The sequence below is a fragment of the Mustela nivalis genome (genome assembly GCF_964662115.1).
Source record: "Mustela nivalis genome assembly, chromosome: 6".
Taxonomy (NCBI): domain Eukaryota; kingdom Metazoa; phylum Chordata; class Mammalia; order Carnivora; family Mustelidae; genus Mustela; species Mustela nivalis.
In genome coordinates, this window is record NC_139025.1 from 15238125 (window position 1) to 15253166 (window position 15042).

Genomic DNA, 15042 nt, shown 5'->3' on the forward strand with positions numbered 1-15042 from the left:
CTTGATTTCAGGGTATCAGGATTGTGAGTTCAAGCCCCATATTGGGCTCCATACTGGGCATGGAAACAAACAAACCCAAATAAAATGCTGATACCACACATTTTTTCAGACAGAACATTCCCCATTAGATTGTGCTAAAAGCACAGCCGCCGTTGGATGAAATCTTAACCCAAAGGAAAGGAACCTGGCTTTTGAGTCCAATCCGATCTGAATTAGGGTAACTAACCATCCAGTTTGCTTAGGACTCGGGGATTACCCAGGGCAAGGGACAGTCCCACTGATGGGACAGTTGTTCACTCTAATCTGGACCCAAGCTCTGTTACTTCATGGTCTTCTGGCCTCAGATAGTAATCCTGGCCTTGTTGAAACGTTTTCTCTTCAGTCAAGGGGATTGTTGGAAGGATCCAAAGAGATGCTGTTTGATAGTTTAGCAGTGTGTTTGACACATAATAAATGCTCAGTGAATTTTTTTTTAATTTTCTTACTAACATATAATGTATTATTAGCCCCAGGAGTACAGGTCTGTGAATCGCCAGGTTTACACACTTCACAGCACTCACCATAGCACATACCCTCCCCAATGTCCATAACCCCACCCCCCTCTCCCTACCGCCCTCCCTCCGCAACCCTCAGTTTGTTTTGTGAGATTAAGCATCTCTTATGGTTTGTCTCCCTCCTGATCCCAGTTGTTTCATTTATTCTTTTCCTACCCCCCAAACCCCCCAGGTTGCCTCTCAACTTCCTCATATCAGGGAGATCATATAATAATTGTCTTTCTCTGATTGAGTTATTTCGCCAAGCATAATACCCTCTAGTTCCATCCACATCGTTGCAAATGGCAAGATTTCATTTCTTTTGATGGCTGCATAGTATTCCATATATATATATTCCAATATATATATATATATATATTCCACATCTTTATCAATTCATCTGTTGATGGACATCTAGGTTCTTTCCATAGTTTGGCTATTGTAGACATTGCTGCTATAAACATTCGGGTGCACGTGTCCCTTCGGATCACTACATTTGTATCTTTAGGGTAAATACCCAGCAGTGCGATTACTGGGTCTTAGGGTAGCTCTGTTTTCAACTTTTTGAGGAACCTCCATGCTGTCTTCCAGAGTGGTTGCACCAGCTTGCATTCCCACCAGCAGCGTAGGAGGGTCCCCTTTCTCCGCATCCTCGCCAGCATCTGTCATTTCCTGACTTGTTAATTTTAGCCATTCTGACTGGTGTGAGGTGGTATCTCATTGTGATTTTGATTTGTATTTCCCTGATGCCGAGTGATGTGGAGAAATGCTCAGTGAATATTGACATAAACTGTCAGATTCCACATAAGCAAAGTGCAGAAACAGGCATAAACTAATTTATGGTGACAGAAGTCAGAACAGTGGTTACCCTTGCCAGAGACCAGCTAGAAAGGACCTTGTCTTCTGCAGGGCTAGACATGTCCAAGGCACAAATACTGAGCCTTATCACCTCTGGGAAGCCAAACATGATATTTGGGTTACCAAAACCATTCTTCGATACTCTGTTGGTCATGTAAATAAAGGAAGAAAGAGAGAGGAGAACTTCAATTTGTTTTCAAAATGGGGCAAGTTAAATAAGCAAGAATCCGCAGAGAACTTCAGTTCTTGCTTCTCCCTTCTACATGCTCCATCCTACAAAACAAAAGCTTCTGCTTTGCTGTGCTCAGCTGTCCTCTCTGCCTCCACTCATGCAGCACACGTCTAACATCCCCATCATATGGCCTCGATTTGAGAACCATGTTGTGCGGCTTTGCTTGGCTCTCTCCCGAACTCTTTCTTTTCTAATGGGAGTCACTGTCCCCTCCACAGCCAGTGGGGGCATTGGTTCCCCAAGAGGACTCTCAAAACTCACTCGCCTCCCCTACCTCAAAGCCTCCCTACCAGGAATGCGTAGTCACCAAGTCTACCTGACCTTGAGGAATATATAGTCTTTGTTCATCCCATTTCTAGGTATATCCCCAACAGAAGTGAGTGCTGGCGCTCACCAAAGGACATGTGCAAGAATTTGGATAGCAGACATGCCTGGGTGGCTCAGTCGGTTAAGCGTCTGCCTTCGGCTCAGGTTACAATCCCAGGGGTCCTGGGTTTAAGCCCTGCATCGGGCTCCCTGCTCGATGTGCTTCTCCCTCTCCCTCTCCCTCTGTGATTTCCCTCACTCTCACTCTCTCTAAAATAAATTAATTAATAAAATTTGAAAAAAAAATGTTGATAGCAACTTTATTCATGTGAGTCAAAAATTGACAAAAAACCCAACTGTTCAACAAGAGAATGAATAAATTGTCATATATTTATACACTGGAATGTCAACAGTAAAAACACACTGCTGTGCGTCACACAGTAACATGGGTGAATCTCACAAGCAAGAATGAGAGAATTCAGGCAGTTATGCAAGGGCATACCTGTGTGATTCTAGAAGGGGCAAAACTTATGTAGGGGGGTAGAGGCCAGAATAGTGGTTACCTTGGGGTGCTGACTGGGAAGGGGTATGAGGAGACTTCTAGAGGGTAGGAAATAGTTCCTATAGTGAGCAGAGTAGTGGATACACAGGGCTATATGCAAATGAGCGTCTGTAGAAACATCCATTGAGGGGCACCTGGCCGGCTCAGTTGGTAGAGCGTGCGCCTCTCGATCTCAGGGTTCTGAGTTCAAGCCCCATACTGGGCATGGAGATTACTTAAAAATAAAATCTGAGCCACCTGGGGGGCTCAGTGAGTTGAGCATCTGACTCGTGGCTTCCACTCAGGGCTCAGGGAGTGGTCTCAGGGTCATGAGATCAAGCCCCGCCTCTGACCAGGTGCTCAGCAGGGAGTCTGCTTAAGATTCCCTCTCTGTCTCCCTCTCCCCGCTCTGCCCCTCTGCCCCATGCTCACTTTCTAAAATAAATAACTCAATCTTTAAAAAAAAAAATAGAATCTTTGAAAAATAAACAACAACAAGAACATCCACCGAGCTGTGCATTTTGTAGTTCTGTGTTCTACTGGGTGCTGTCTATGCCTCCATTAAAACAAGTGAATTTCGGGTCCTCTGTGCCCCTAAAGGGAAACTTAAGGAAAGCTCCCACAATGCCATGGAGTTGACTGTGGCAATAACACAGGAGAATCTAGAACATCCCAGACTCATCCTGGCTTCTAAACTAAAGAGTCAGAGGGAAGGATAGAGAAGATTCAATATGTCCCTCTGGCAGCTACTTTCCATCCTCCACCAGCAACCGAGGCTAAGGGCTGGGGAGGGTCCCCGTTCTGTGCTTCCCCTCTGTGACCTTGGCCTGGGGAAGGGGTGTGAGCTGAACGCCAAGAAACCCTGATGCTTGGGCTGTCTTGTGAGGGATTATCAATCTCTATCTGCCCCTCCCCTGGGAACTCAGTCCCAAGACAGGCTGCTCGAAGGCCCAGACCTGGTCTGGCTTCCCTGTTCCTCCAGAGCTGACATTTCACAGGTGATCGGTGCACAGCTGCCCAAGGGATGCCTGAATCCATGGCCTCCAGTCATATTAATTTCCTCCCACCTGGAGCAGACGACTGATCTCAAAGCTACAGATGTGCTCTTTGACTCCTGGGTTTTAGGTGATCCTTCCCAAAAGAGTTGGCATCCTAGGTGAGCTCCTGGTATCTCTGACTTGCTTCTGTCCAATTCAGTTCTGAATCCGCCAGAAAAGACCTCCAGTTCCCTCTCTAACCAAGTTTCCCAGGACCATTCGAAGGTTCCATCCCTACCCCCCACTTCTAGCAAAGAGCTATGTGGATGGAGGCTAGGACGGCAGCGCTCAGTCCCTTGGGGAGATTTCTGTGCTATCCAAATAGGTAGCCATTAGACACATGTAGCTATTACATTTAAATTAAAAGTAAATAAAATTTGAAATTTTGCTCGTTACTCTAGTCACATTTCAAGTGCTCCGTAGCCACTTATAGCTGCTGACTACCATATTGGACAGGGCAGAACTCCATACATCTCCATCATCATAGAAAGTCTGTTGGACAATACTGAATTCTAGATGATCTCCAGACCCTCTAGAACAGCCTCTGGAGGAGAGGAGGAAGGAAGTGAGGAGGATCGGACTCCTCCCTCAAGCTCCAAAAAGCCACCCTGCCTTATGAATTCAGATTTCAAGTTAGGTTTCATTTAGGGGGAAATTAATTTTACAGTGCTTTTTGAAAAGACAATAAATACAAACCATATTTACTTATTTATAGATATATTTATATTTTTAAAATATTTATTTATTTATTTGTCAGAGAGAGAGAGAGCATGAACAGGGGGAGGAGCAGGCAGACTGAGAAGCAGGTTCCCCGCTGATCAAGGAGCCCGATGTGGGACTCGATCCCAGGACCCTGGGATCATGACCTGCACCAAAGGCAGACAATTAACCAACTAAGCCACCCAGGCATCCCACAAACCATACTTAAAATAAGCATATTGTTGTTTTTTTTTTTAAAGATTTTATTTATTTATTTGACAGAGAGAAATCACAAGTAGATGGAGAGGCAGGCAGAGAGAGAGAGGGAAGCAGGCTCCCCGCTGAGCAGAGAGCCCGATGCGGGACTCGATCCCAGGACCCTGAGATCATGACCCGAGCCGAAGGCAGCGGCCCAACCCACTGAGCCACCCAGGCGCCCCTTAAAATAAGCATATTGTAAACAAACAAACAAACCTCTCCCCATCCCCTTGACTCTCAGGCCATGAGTCACTAGCTTGTGGGAGCTGCACCCAGTCCTACTGGGGGGTCTTGCTTTTTCTCCCACTTAATTCTTCTTGGGTCTGGTTCATATAGGTATGTACAGATTGCACAGCAGCCTATGGTCCCAGGGTATGGATATACCGTAATTTATTTAGCTATGTTGGACATTTAGGTTCTTTCTGGTCTTCTGCTGCTTCAGACTTCACTGTAGGACAAATCCCTTGAATGCATCCGTGTGCCCGTGCATAGATATCTGTAGAATGGATGACTAAGGAGGGAATTGCTTGGTCAAAGGTCACATGCTGAATTGTCCCCCTTAGGTGGTTGCAACAGTGAGTTCTTTCCCCACACCCTCAGCAGTGATGTTTGCAGGCCTGCAGGCTTCCTGCAAATTAGTGCTGGCTCCTCCGGGGAGAGGGCTTCCGGTGCCTCCTGCAACCCATCCCGCCCACCTTCCTTTTCTTCTTGTCCCTCCCTCCCGCTGCCCATAGTAGTTAACTTTCTTGGGCATTCACCAGGCTCCCGGGGACTGGTCTAAAACCCTGACTTCCATGTCTCACATACTCTTTACCACTGTCTCAGGAGGTGTAGAAACTACCGTTGTTCCCATTTTACAGAAGAGTAGCCTGAGGCTCAGTGATTCACTAATTCATGGTCACCTGGCTGGTTAGTAGTGGAACTGGGAGTCAATCCCAGGTCTGCCTCGCTTCAAAGCTGATGCTTATTACCAGTCGGCTTCCCCACGCTCTTCTCTGCCCTTGCCCCTTGTCCTAGCTGTTCCCCCCATGAACAGCTACCTACCTCGCTTCAGTGCCTTCCTTCGCCCCCATGCCAGGAGCCCTCCGTTCCTGTTCACTCCCTCCTTCCTACGGTCAGGGCACACGCCTCCTCCTCCGCTGCCTTGGTTTCCTCTGTTCTTGGCCTTGGGACTGCCCTACCTGTACACTGGCTCTGCCCAGCCCTCCCCCAGGTGCTCACCTTTGTCCACAGGGCTGGGGAGGGAGAAAGCAACGGCTTCTGTCACCTGACCCTACTCAGCCAATTCACGAAGACAAGATGTCAAGTTAATGAGCCTGTGGGCCTCTAATTAGCTGTCAATTACCTCAAATTAATCAACTCCTCGCCTAATTAAGCATTATCGGCAGGTGGGCACAAAGCAGAGCATTGTGTGGGAGCCATGAGAAAAGCCGGGCTGGCAAACTTGGTTAGGATCAGCCCTGTGCACTACACCCGCCTCCCTACCGCTCTTAGCTACCCGCCTGGTGCAGGGGCACGGGGGGCCCTCCGCCCGCCATGGTCCCTACACCCCGGGGACCCTGTGGACCTCCTGGTCAGCGGGCAGACTGTGCCTTACCAGTGGGAGTACAGAGCCTGGAGACAGGTGGGACAGCCGTTGGTGGAAACTGTGGCCAGGCCGAGGAAGGCCATGTGAAGGGGAGGTCAGCTCCCGGCGTTGGGTAGAGCAAGGGGCAGAAGCTGGGTTTGGAGCTGGACAGAGCAGGAAGCTGGAGGCAGGTCCTGCCTGGAAGTTCAGGCCCGTGTGGGCAGGCAGACTGGTTTCCAGTCTGGCCTTGCCACTCGTGAGCTCGGTGACCCCAGGAAGTGACTTGACTTCTTTGATTCATCTCTGAGAAAAGTTGAGAATCATTTTTTAAGAGACCTTACTGGATCTTTAGGAAGATTAAGTGAGAAGATGCCTGTGAAACACTGGCCCTGTGTTAAGTGTTCAATGGCTTTTAGGAGTGACTGAAGAGGGTAGATGGGTGCCTGATCAGAGAACCATTCAAATGGTGCCATGTGTCTCCAGGTCCTGCAGTGCACCCCTGAAAAAGGTCAGCGGGGTGCCGAGGGCGTGCTGGGTGCTAGAAGCTGGGGTGTCCTGGCTATATCCTGCTTTCCACCCCTCATGTCCCAACACCTTCGAGCGTGCACACACACAGCCCTGGGTGCCATCCGGAGCTCCCCAGGTGTGGTAACCACAGGTCTCTAACTAGTGACCAGGAAGAAGAGAGCAAACGAGGGCCCCTCCCTACTTGGGTTTGGGGCTGCAGGACATAGAGAAAAGGGTGCATCCAGGCACCAAGTTCACGCCCCCAGCTGTGGTCCTAGAGGTTGAATAGCGTGCCCCCTCTGCTTAGCACAGGACAGGTTGAGGCTGGGGACCAGCTGGCTAGATGTGCACCCCCACTGATGGTCAAATGCCACCACACCCATCGATTCTGTGCCCTGATTCCGCTCCAATCATCCCATGAAATCAACGCACCCAATTTCTCATCTGTACCTTCTCTTTTGACCCTGGCACAGGACTCCCTCTCCCTGCTTCTGGGGGCAGCAGAGGTCCTCAGCCTTGCTTCTGAGCTTGGAAACATCTTCCCCTTCCCTGGATAAATCACTAAGTCATTTAGCCAACATTTATTGTGCCTACTAATTAAAGCTTGCCGTGTAAAGGGAAGATGGTTGGATAAACACTGACAAGTCACTAAGGCGCGCTCTGGAGATGTGAGCGTGATGAGAGGAGCAGAAGGGAGCTAGGATTGTGACGTACCTAGCGGATGCCGGCAGGAGTGGCAAAGCCAGATGTGGGTGCCAATCCTTCTGAATCCTGTCCACTTCCAGGTCTGTGCCCAGAGGGGGGGATGGGGAGGAGGGGTAATCAGGTGGATGCTACCTCCACCCGGGCCGGGGCAGGTGAGGCCTCCCATGGAAAGGGAAGCTTGAGTTGAGCCTTGAAAGAGGCAATGTATTCTAGACAGAGGGACCAGCAAATGTGAAGGCCCAGAGGCATACAAAGGACATAGAGGGTTTGGGAAATAGAGATTCTTTCCTGAGTACAGGAAGGAACCTCAGTAAATGCTTACCGCCTGGGGACCAAGAGCAGGATCTCAGAGGCCTTCAAAAGGGCCAATCTAGTAGGGATTGGGGGACCCCCTGGGGAAGACTTGCCTAAACTCTGACCTGTCTTAGGGGAGCTGAATTCCACAGGGATTGGACCCAGAGTTTCACGGAACGAAGCTGATTGATTGGATCTCCAGAAGGAGAGGAAAGGATCTGGAGCAGTGGGACCTTCCTGAAACCTCGGAAATCACATCATTCTGTAGCCTGCCTCTCAGAAGAGAGGCCCGCTTCCTCTCTGGCACCCCCACAACACAGCCCCCAAACCAGTGCGGAGTACACGGCGAGGCCTGTGAAACATTTGGGGGATGTACTTTGTTTCTCCCTGTCACATACTGACATGTACCAGCGTGCAGGAGCTCGCTTTAAGCCCAGACCTATTTATGCCTCTGGAAAACTTTGGAATTGAGAGGAAGAGTTCCACCAGGCCTGGGAGGGAGGAGATGTGCACTGGGAGCTGAGAGGCAGGGCTGTGTGAAGGAGGAGCCTACGCAGCCAGGCTACGGGCACAGGAGGCAGCAGCAGAGAAGCCTCAGTCCTGTCTTTCTGGGACCATCCTACCCCAGATCCCATGACGCCCCCACCTCCTTGTGGTCCTTTGTTACTTCAGTAAGTTAGGTCTCTGGGCCTGGACCCCACCCAGAATCCTCCATCCAAAGCACCTGGCTCACAGGTAGAGTATAGTCAGAGGAGTCCCAGCCCCTGTGGGGGAAGGGGGAAGGCATTATACAGACCATCAGGCCAGTGGTTCTGATGGAGCCACAAGAACACCCAACTGGAGGGACGCCCTCGCAGAGTTGGGGGCGGGATTTTATTATACGAACAGTACAGAGCCCGGTGAAAGCATCAGTGAGTACACTATACCTGGGTATAGTGTTATGTTTAATGTTTAGGTTTATCAAGATAGGTAATGCATACACAGTTTTTGTTTTTTTATATTAAAAATTTTTTTATTTTTTTTAAAGATTTTATTTCTTTATTTGAGAGAGGCTGGGAGTGAGCAAGAGAGAGAGAGAGAGAGCACAAGCAGGGGGAATAGCAGACAGAGATAGAGGGAGAAGCAAATACCCCACCAAGCAGTGAGCCCGAAGTGGGGCTCGATCCTAGGATCCTGGGACCAAGACCTGAGCTGAAGGCAGATGCTTAACTGACTGAGCCACCCAGGAGCCCCTAAAGATTTTATTTTTAAGTAATCTACACACCCAGTGTGGCACTCAAACTCACAACCCCAAGATCAAGAGTCACGAACTCCATCAATGGAGCCAGGTGCCCCCACATAAACAGTTTTTAAAACCGAATTAATTAATTAGGGCCGCCTGGGTGGTACAGTTAAGCCTCTGCCCAGAGTACTGGGATCGAGTCCCGGAGGGAATCTTCTTGCCCAGCGGGGAGCCTGCTTCTCCCCCTGCCTGCTGCTACCCCTGCTTGTGCTCTCTCCACCTCTGAGAAATAAATAAAATCTTCAAAACAAAACAAAACAAACCTGTATAGTTGCTGAGGTTAAGAAAGTATTCCTTCCTAAAAAAAAAAAAAAAAAAAAAAGTATTCCTTCCTGTAAAAGCCTTACTGAATGCCTAATAGTGTTGGGTCACTGTGTAGGTTTCCTGCTCAAACTGGAGCAGGAAAAGGACTGCCCTGAGCGACTCTGAATTGTTTTACATGTTAAAAGGTGGTTCCAGCCGAACAGCCAAACCTGGCCCCACTTACCGCGAGGCAACTGAGGCTGCAGAAGTCAATCTACTGGTGCCTGGTTACAGAGGCCCTTGGGTTCCCGGGCAGCCCCAAGTCCAGCCTGGGCAAACGCTCCCCCGTGCCTGGGCTTCGGGCTGGGTGAGCCGGGGTTATCAGGCCGGCACGCAAGCTAAAGGCAGGCCGCTCTCACCACGGGGGTCAGTTGGGGGGGGTGGTTTAGGACCCTTGCTGCCCGCCCCCCAGCCCCACGCTGATGCCGGGGACGAACGCTGCCGGGCCTCGCCGCCCACCCGGCCTGGAGGGGCTTCCGCGCCGTCACCGCTAGAGGGAGCCAGGGGCCGCCCGCCCTCCACCGCCTCCGGCTGCGCGAGGTTCCGGCCACACCTTCGGGTGGCCATCAAGCCTCAGGTCCCTGAACCTAGCCCAGGGACCTGCACGGCTCCCCCTGACTCAACCCTCCCCTGCAGCGCTACCGCTCGCCTTGTGTACATGAGGACACGGAGAGGCTAGCAGACGAGCCCGGGGCGGCACAGCTAAGGCAGGGCAGAGCCAGAAATCCAGGGTGTCTGGTGGGGACCCTCCGTACCTCACAGGTTCTCCCTCAAGGTCTCAACCTTCCTTGCTGTAGCCTCCTATCCAGACGGGGAAACCGAGGCACAGGGCAATGCCGCGTTATACTGTATGTGGGTGGCCCAGACTGTCTGGCCTAGGCAGGAGGCTAAAGCTAGGAGGCCAGCCCCTTGACAGATGATCGCAGCAGGAAAGCCTGTGAGGGGCAGAGGGTGCCAGCCTGCCTCAAGGTGGGGGGGACACTGCTAGTGACTCTCTCCTTGGGGTGGGTGACAGCTGTAGCCTGCCGTGGGAGGCCAGAGGCCCCACACGATAATAACTTTCACTCACTGCCTAAAGGCTAATCCCATTACTCTGCGGGACCCTCTGGGACCACCCTCCCTACCCCTCCTTAATCCCCTGCCTCCCTCTGGGAATGGTCCAAGGCCCTACTCACTGGCCCCCCGCCAGCCCCAGATACACACAGTCCTCACCCCCTCGAGTCCCATCAGACACCTGTGTCTACCCTCTCGTAATTCCTGGGGGCCCCAAAAGAACAGCCAGGAGGGCTAGAGACCCAACCTTCTCGACCTGCCTCCCCTGTTGGCCCTGCCCTGTCTGCCTGTCCCCAGGGCGCCTTCCCCAAATGGCCTCCAGCTGGGCCCCAGGTTTTCAGAGCCTCCTGTCTCCTTCTAAGCAGGCTTCTGTTGTAGTTTCTGTTATGTCGTCGGGGGAGAGCTGAGGTCCCTGGTATTTTCATCTGCAGAGCGGAGACAGCAGCGCCCACGTCATGCAGTCTTCTGCTGATGTGAGACGCTACGTAGCAAGAGTTGAGGGCAACCCCTGGCCCAGAGGGAGCACACTGAGGGGCCCGTGGCTGAGGTAACTTTTATCGGCCGGGCGGCCAGGTCAGATACATAAAGGAAGTAGATTTAGCCTGTGTTTCCAGAAGGAAGCCTCATGGCCTGAGGCCCATGTTAGCGGGGGGTGCCCTGGACTCACAGAGTCCTCACACTGAGGTGGTCGGAACCCCTAGTCCGGCCAGGTATGGGCTCTTACTCTGCTCCTTCCCATGCTCCACTGGGAACCGAGACCAAGAACTCAGGGGTTCCAAGGCCTCGACTCCCCCTCAGGAAGCAGACGGGAAACTCAGGGGTAGAGACAGCTGCATGGGGGCTCCCGAGGGGCAGGGTCGGTTCAGCCACTGACTCCTAGTTTCGGCTCAGACCGTGATCTCACGGTTGTGAGGTGGAGCCCTGTGTCGGTCTCTGTGCTCCTCACAGAGTCTGCTTCTGATTCTCTCCCTCTCTGTCTCAAATAAAGAAATAAAATCTTTAAAAAGAGTGAGAGAGAGCGCGCTACACAGTGGTGGAGTTGAAATCAAACAAAGCTCTGACTCTGGAATTCTCCAGAACGTTTTACTGTTTCTCAGGATCCATTTCTAATGAGGAGGGCTGATGGGTCTGAGAACTGCCCCCCCAGGAAGTAGTGGGCTCCCCACTAGCCAGGAGCATTCAAAGTGATGCTGACAGACAATCTAATCAGGCAGGAGCCCTGAGGTCCCATGACAGGCCCCAATCCCCTCAGCGCCCCTGTCACCCACTTCCAGCCTGGGCCAGCTCACTGCCCCCTCCCCAGCCTGGGCCCAGGGGGGCCCCCTTTGGCCCTCAGCCTCCCTCTCCCCTACCTTCTGCTGTTCCTCATTTACATAAATTATCTCTCCCCAATTATCCATCCAGCTGTCCCAACGGTGATCTGTGAATGAATTAAAAACGGAATATAATTTAATAATGGCTGATTAGAAGGAGATTAGTTGTTATATAAAAAGGAAAAGCCAAGAGCCAGCTAGTTGCCCTTAATCTGAGCCAATACCATCGTTATTCAGGGAAGACTATCCTGGCCACCATCAGACTAGGCAGGCATTGGGGGGCAAGGGTTAGAGTTGGGCCCGGTGGGGCCAGACCACCCCAGAGAGGAGATCAGGGTGCTGAGGGCTGGAGTTTGAGTACCAACTCAGCTGTGGGGCCTGGGCAGTTGCTGTTACTTCCCTGGGCCCCCCTTCCTCCTTCCTTCAAAGTGGGCTTGAGTGGTTTCTGGGCTCCCTTCTTGCTCTAAATTCCAGCTGCTCTCAAACCTCTGGGCATTCCCAAGACCACAGTGACAGATCCAGTCTGACCCCTGCTAGGCATAGTACCTGGGCAGTCAGGAGTCTGGTGTTCAGGCCCTGCCTCCCAGGAAAACATAAGAGTGGGGGACGTAGACCTCCCCAGAAGGGGGTCGGCCTGCCTGGGAGAGGCAGTCAGAGAAGAGACTGGGGTTGGTTACACCAGAAAGGCTCCATAGAGGAGAGTCTGGCCAAAAGGAAGAGGGGTGAGTGCCCAGCAGAGCCTCTGGGCCCCCTTCAGCTCAGCAGAATGCCGACCTGGTGAAGCGGGCATGTCTCTGAAGTTCCCATTCATTGTTTCACCCTCTGCTCACAGGCACCTCATCCAGGAAGCCTTCCCTGATCTCCTCTGCTTTGGAGTCTCTCCAGGGCTCCCATATGCCCTGTGCTTTCTTAGCGCTCTTAGCACATCTGCTTATAGGCATTCGTCTCCCAGCTTGTGAGCTCCAGAGGACAGGAACCATGGCTTTTTCATCTCGGCCTCACCAGTGCTGGGGACACAACAGTTGCTCAACAACAACATTGAATAAATAAAGATGCCTCCTCCAAAAAGCCGCCTGTGATTGCCCTCACTTAGGTTTAATGTTCCTTCCTATGCTCCCAAAGCACTCTACGATTCTGTTTTTAAAAAACTAGGCAAGTCACTTGTGGAGAAGTAATATACATAGACAAATGGTTCCAGATAAAGACAGATAGACAATGAGCAAAGTGGTTTAGAGGACAAGCTCAGAGTCACACTGCCTGTGTATGAATCGCAGGCCCACCACTTAGAACTGTGTGACCTTGAGCACGTGATTCATTTCTCTGTGCTTCGGTTCCCTCATCTGTAGAATGGGTGTGTTTAATTTCCTACCTCATAGGGTTTTTATGAGGATAAGATGGGTGGATTAAGCACTTTGAACTGTGCTTAGCCCATAAGTGATCGCTCAAGAAGCCCCCATGGGTATTAAGGGAGCTTGTCACACCTTGTGGTTTTCTCCCCAGTGCTGGGCTCCCAGAGGACCAGGCCAAGACTTTTCAGCTCTCTGTCAACAGTGTTGGATGGACAGACGGACCCACCTGGGGCTGTCTCTGCAGTCCCTGCTGCTGCTTTCACACCAAAGGTCCCAAAGGGGTACACGCTGTGTGGGAAGGACCAGTGCGTCTCCCCTAATATTGACAGGCTCGGGGCCACACTCAAAGTCCCCAGCCTTCCTGAAGGAGCTCACAGCTGCTCAAGGAGGGACATGCCTCTACAGGGGTCTGTCTCCCACCCCCTGAGTCTGGGCACTGTGTTCTGTGGGGCCGACATCGGGGGGATGTCGAAGGAAGGAAGGAGACAGGCCCACCGACCGGGAAGGGAAGGCTGAGGAACCCTGGAGCAGCAGCTGACCCGGGCGACTGGGGCCATCGCCGAGCAGTGGGCCAAGGGATCCCGGTCTGTGGTGCCACAGGCTGGGGATGGTTGGAGTGGACACCAGAAGAGGCTGATTTCCTCGAAATAGGAGGAGGTACCTGTATGTGCGCATTAAGTAAGTATTTGCTGGTTGGCTAACTGAGCAGCTCCAGAATTTTTCAAGCTCTCCAAGTCATAAAAACCTTGATTTCTAATGTTTGGGGAGAGGCTTGGGAATCTGTATATTACAAGGCCCTCCTCCTCGTCCCCCAGGTAAGTCTCATAAATAGAAATTTTCTACCTTCCTCCCCTCTCCCAGGCCTGGGAGCTGCAGTGCTCTTGCCTTCCTCGGCAGCCCCGGATGCCCCCTGATGCCCCCACCCCACGCACAGCCCGGCCTCACCCGCTCCCAGAACAATCTCACCAGAGGAGCCCAGAGCATGCCCTGCCCATGTTGTGGCAGGAGGCCTTCCAGGCCAGCCTGGGCTATGGGATAATTTGATATTCAAATCCTGGCAAAGACCTGCTTCAAGTTGCTGCAAATTAAGCTGATTTTGTCCCTCCGAATGAGGGATTTGCTTCTGTGGATCAACCCTTCCCGGACTTGATGAGGTCAGGATTAGAGCCGGAGGGACAGGGAGAAAAGCGTGAGACGGGAGGCCTGACGTCTGGAGAGGCGGTGGGAGGGGGACCCCAGGTCCTTTGGGCCTCTCACCAGTCCTGGAGTTAAGGAAGCCTCTCAGGGTCTCAAAAATCAGCTCTTCCCAGGGATGGCAGGGCCTCTGGGCCCCAGATGGCCTGGCCTCACCCACCCCCAATGGTCCCCAGGAGAGCCCTCCCGCATGTCATTCCCAAGGCCACTTGTAGACCTCATCTAATTTTTCCAAGCACCTGTGAGGCAGGGCAACGCTGGTCACCTCAACTCACTGATGAGGAAATGGAGGCTGCAAAAAGAGAGAAGAGGCTCCACCAGCCCAGGATGACCAGGCCTCAACCACTGCCACCAGCTTGCTGTGTGACCCTGAACATGAGGCCTCTCTGAGCCCCCCGGTAAGGATTACTGACGATGCATAGACAGTGCCAGGCATGCGGGGAGCCGGCCGCCCAACAGCAGCCACCGTTACCACCCAGCATAGGTTACTGCTTGGAACATGGTTTGGAACCAGGTCCTCTCTGGGCCTCACAGAGAGTCATTCCCTGCCTTCTCCTGGAGCTCTGCGCCTGCTCCTGCCTCCTCCCCTCCTGGCAGGACCCCCACCCTGGCGGAACCTCATTTCCATCTGTTTTATCAAGGCCTGAACTGTATATTGCAGCCATTTCAAATTGCACCATTAAAGATTTTATGCTGGAGACGTTAAAATTAAAAAGATCTATGTGCAAAGAGTCACAACGAATTTAATCAACTTGATTTAATAGAAAACAGCAAATGGAATTTATGATGCTCCAAAAGACAAGGGAATTTTTTTTTCAACCAAAAATAATAAAAAGCACTTTGTGGAAAACAGAAAGTAGAGTAGAGTGGGGGGGGGCTCCCCATCTGAGAGTTTATCAGAACTTAATCCGCAGTGAACAACCCCAGTTGGGGCTGTTTGCCCACTAATCCCAGCTGCCATTAAAATATTAAAGATAAATCTAATCGTCTCTTTATCCAAAATAAGCGACT

General features: G+C 51.7%; 1 protein-coding gene across 1 annotated transcript in view; it reads left to right on the plus strand.

Annotated features, from left to right (window-relative positions):
- The window catches only part of LIN52 (lin-52 DREAM MuvB core complex component), a 143344-nt gene extending 130788 nt beyond the window's left edge, over positions 1–12556 (plus strand). Inside the window, exon 6 of the mRNA XM_082733543.1 lies at positions 12321–12556. Within this exon, the coding sequence (XP_082589669.1) occupies positions 12321–12538 (218 nt within the window). The 3' untranslated portion in view covers positions 12539–12556. The remainder of the gene's footprint in view (positions 1–12320) is intronic.
- Positions 12557–15042: the final 2486 nt, after the last annotated feature.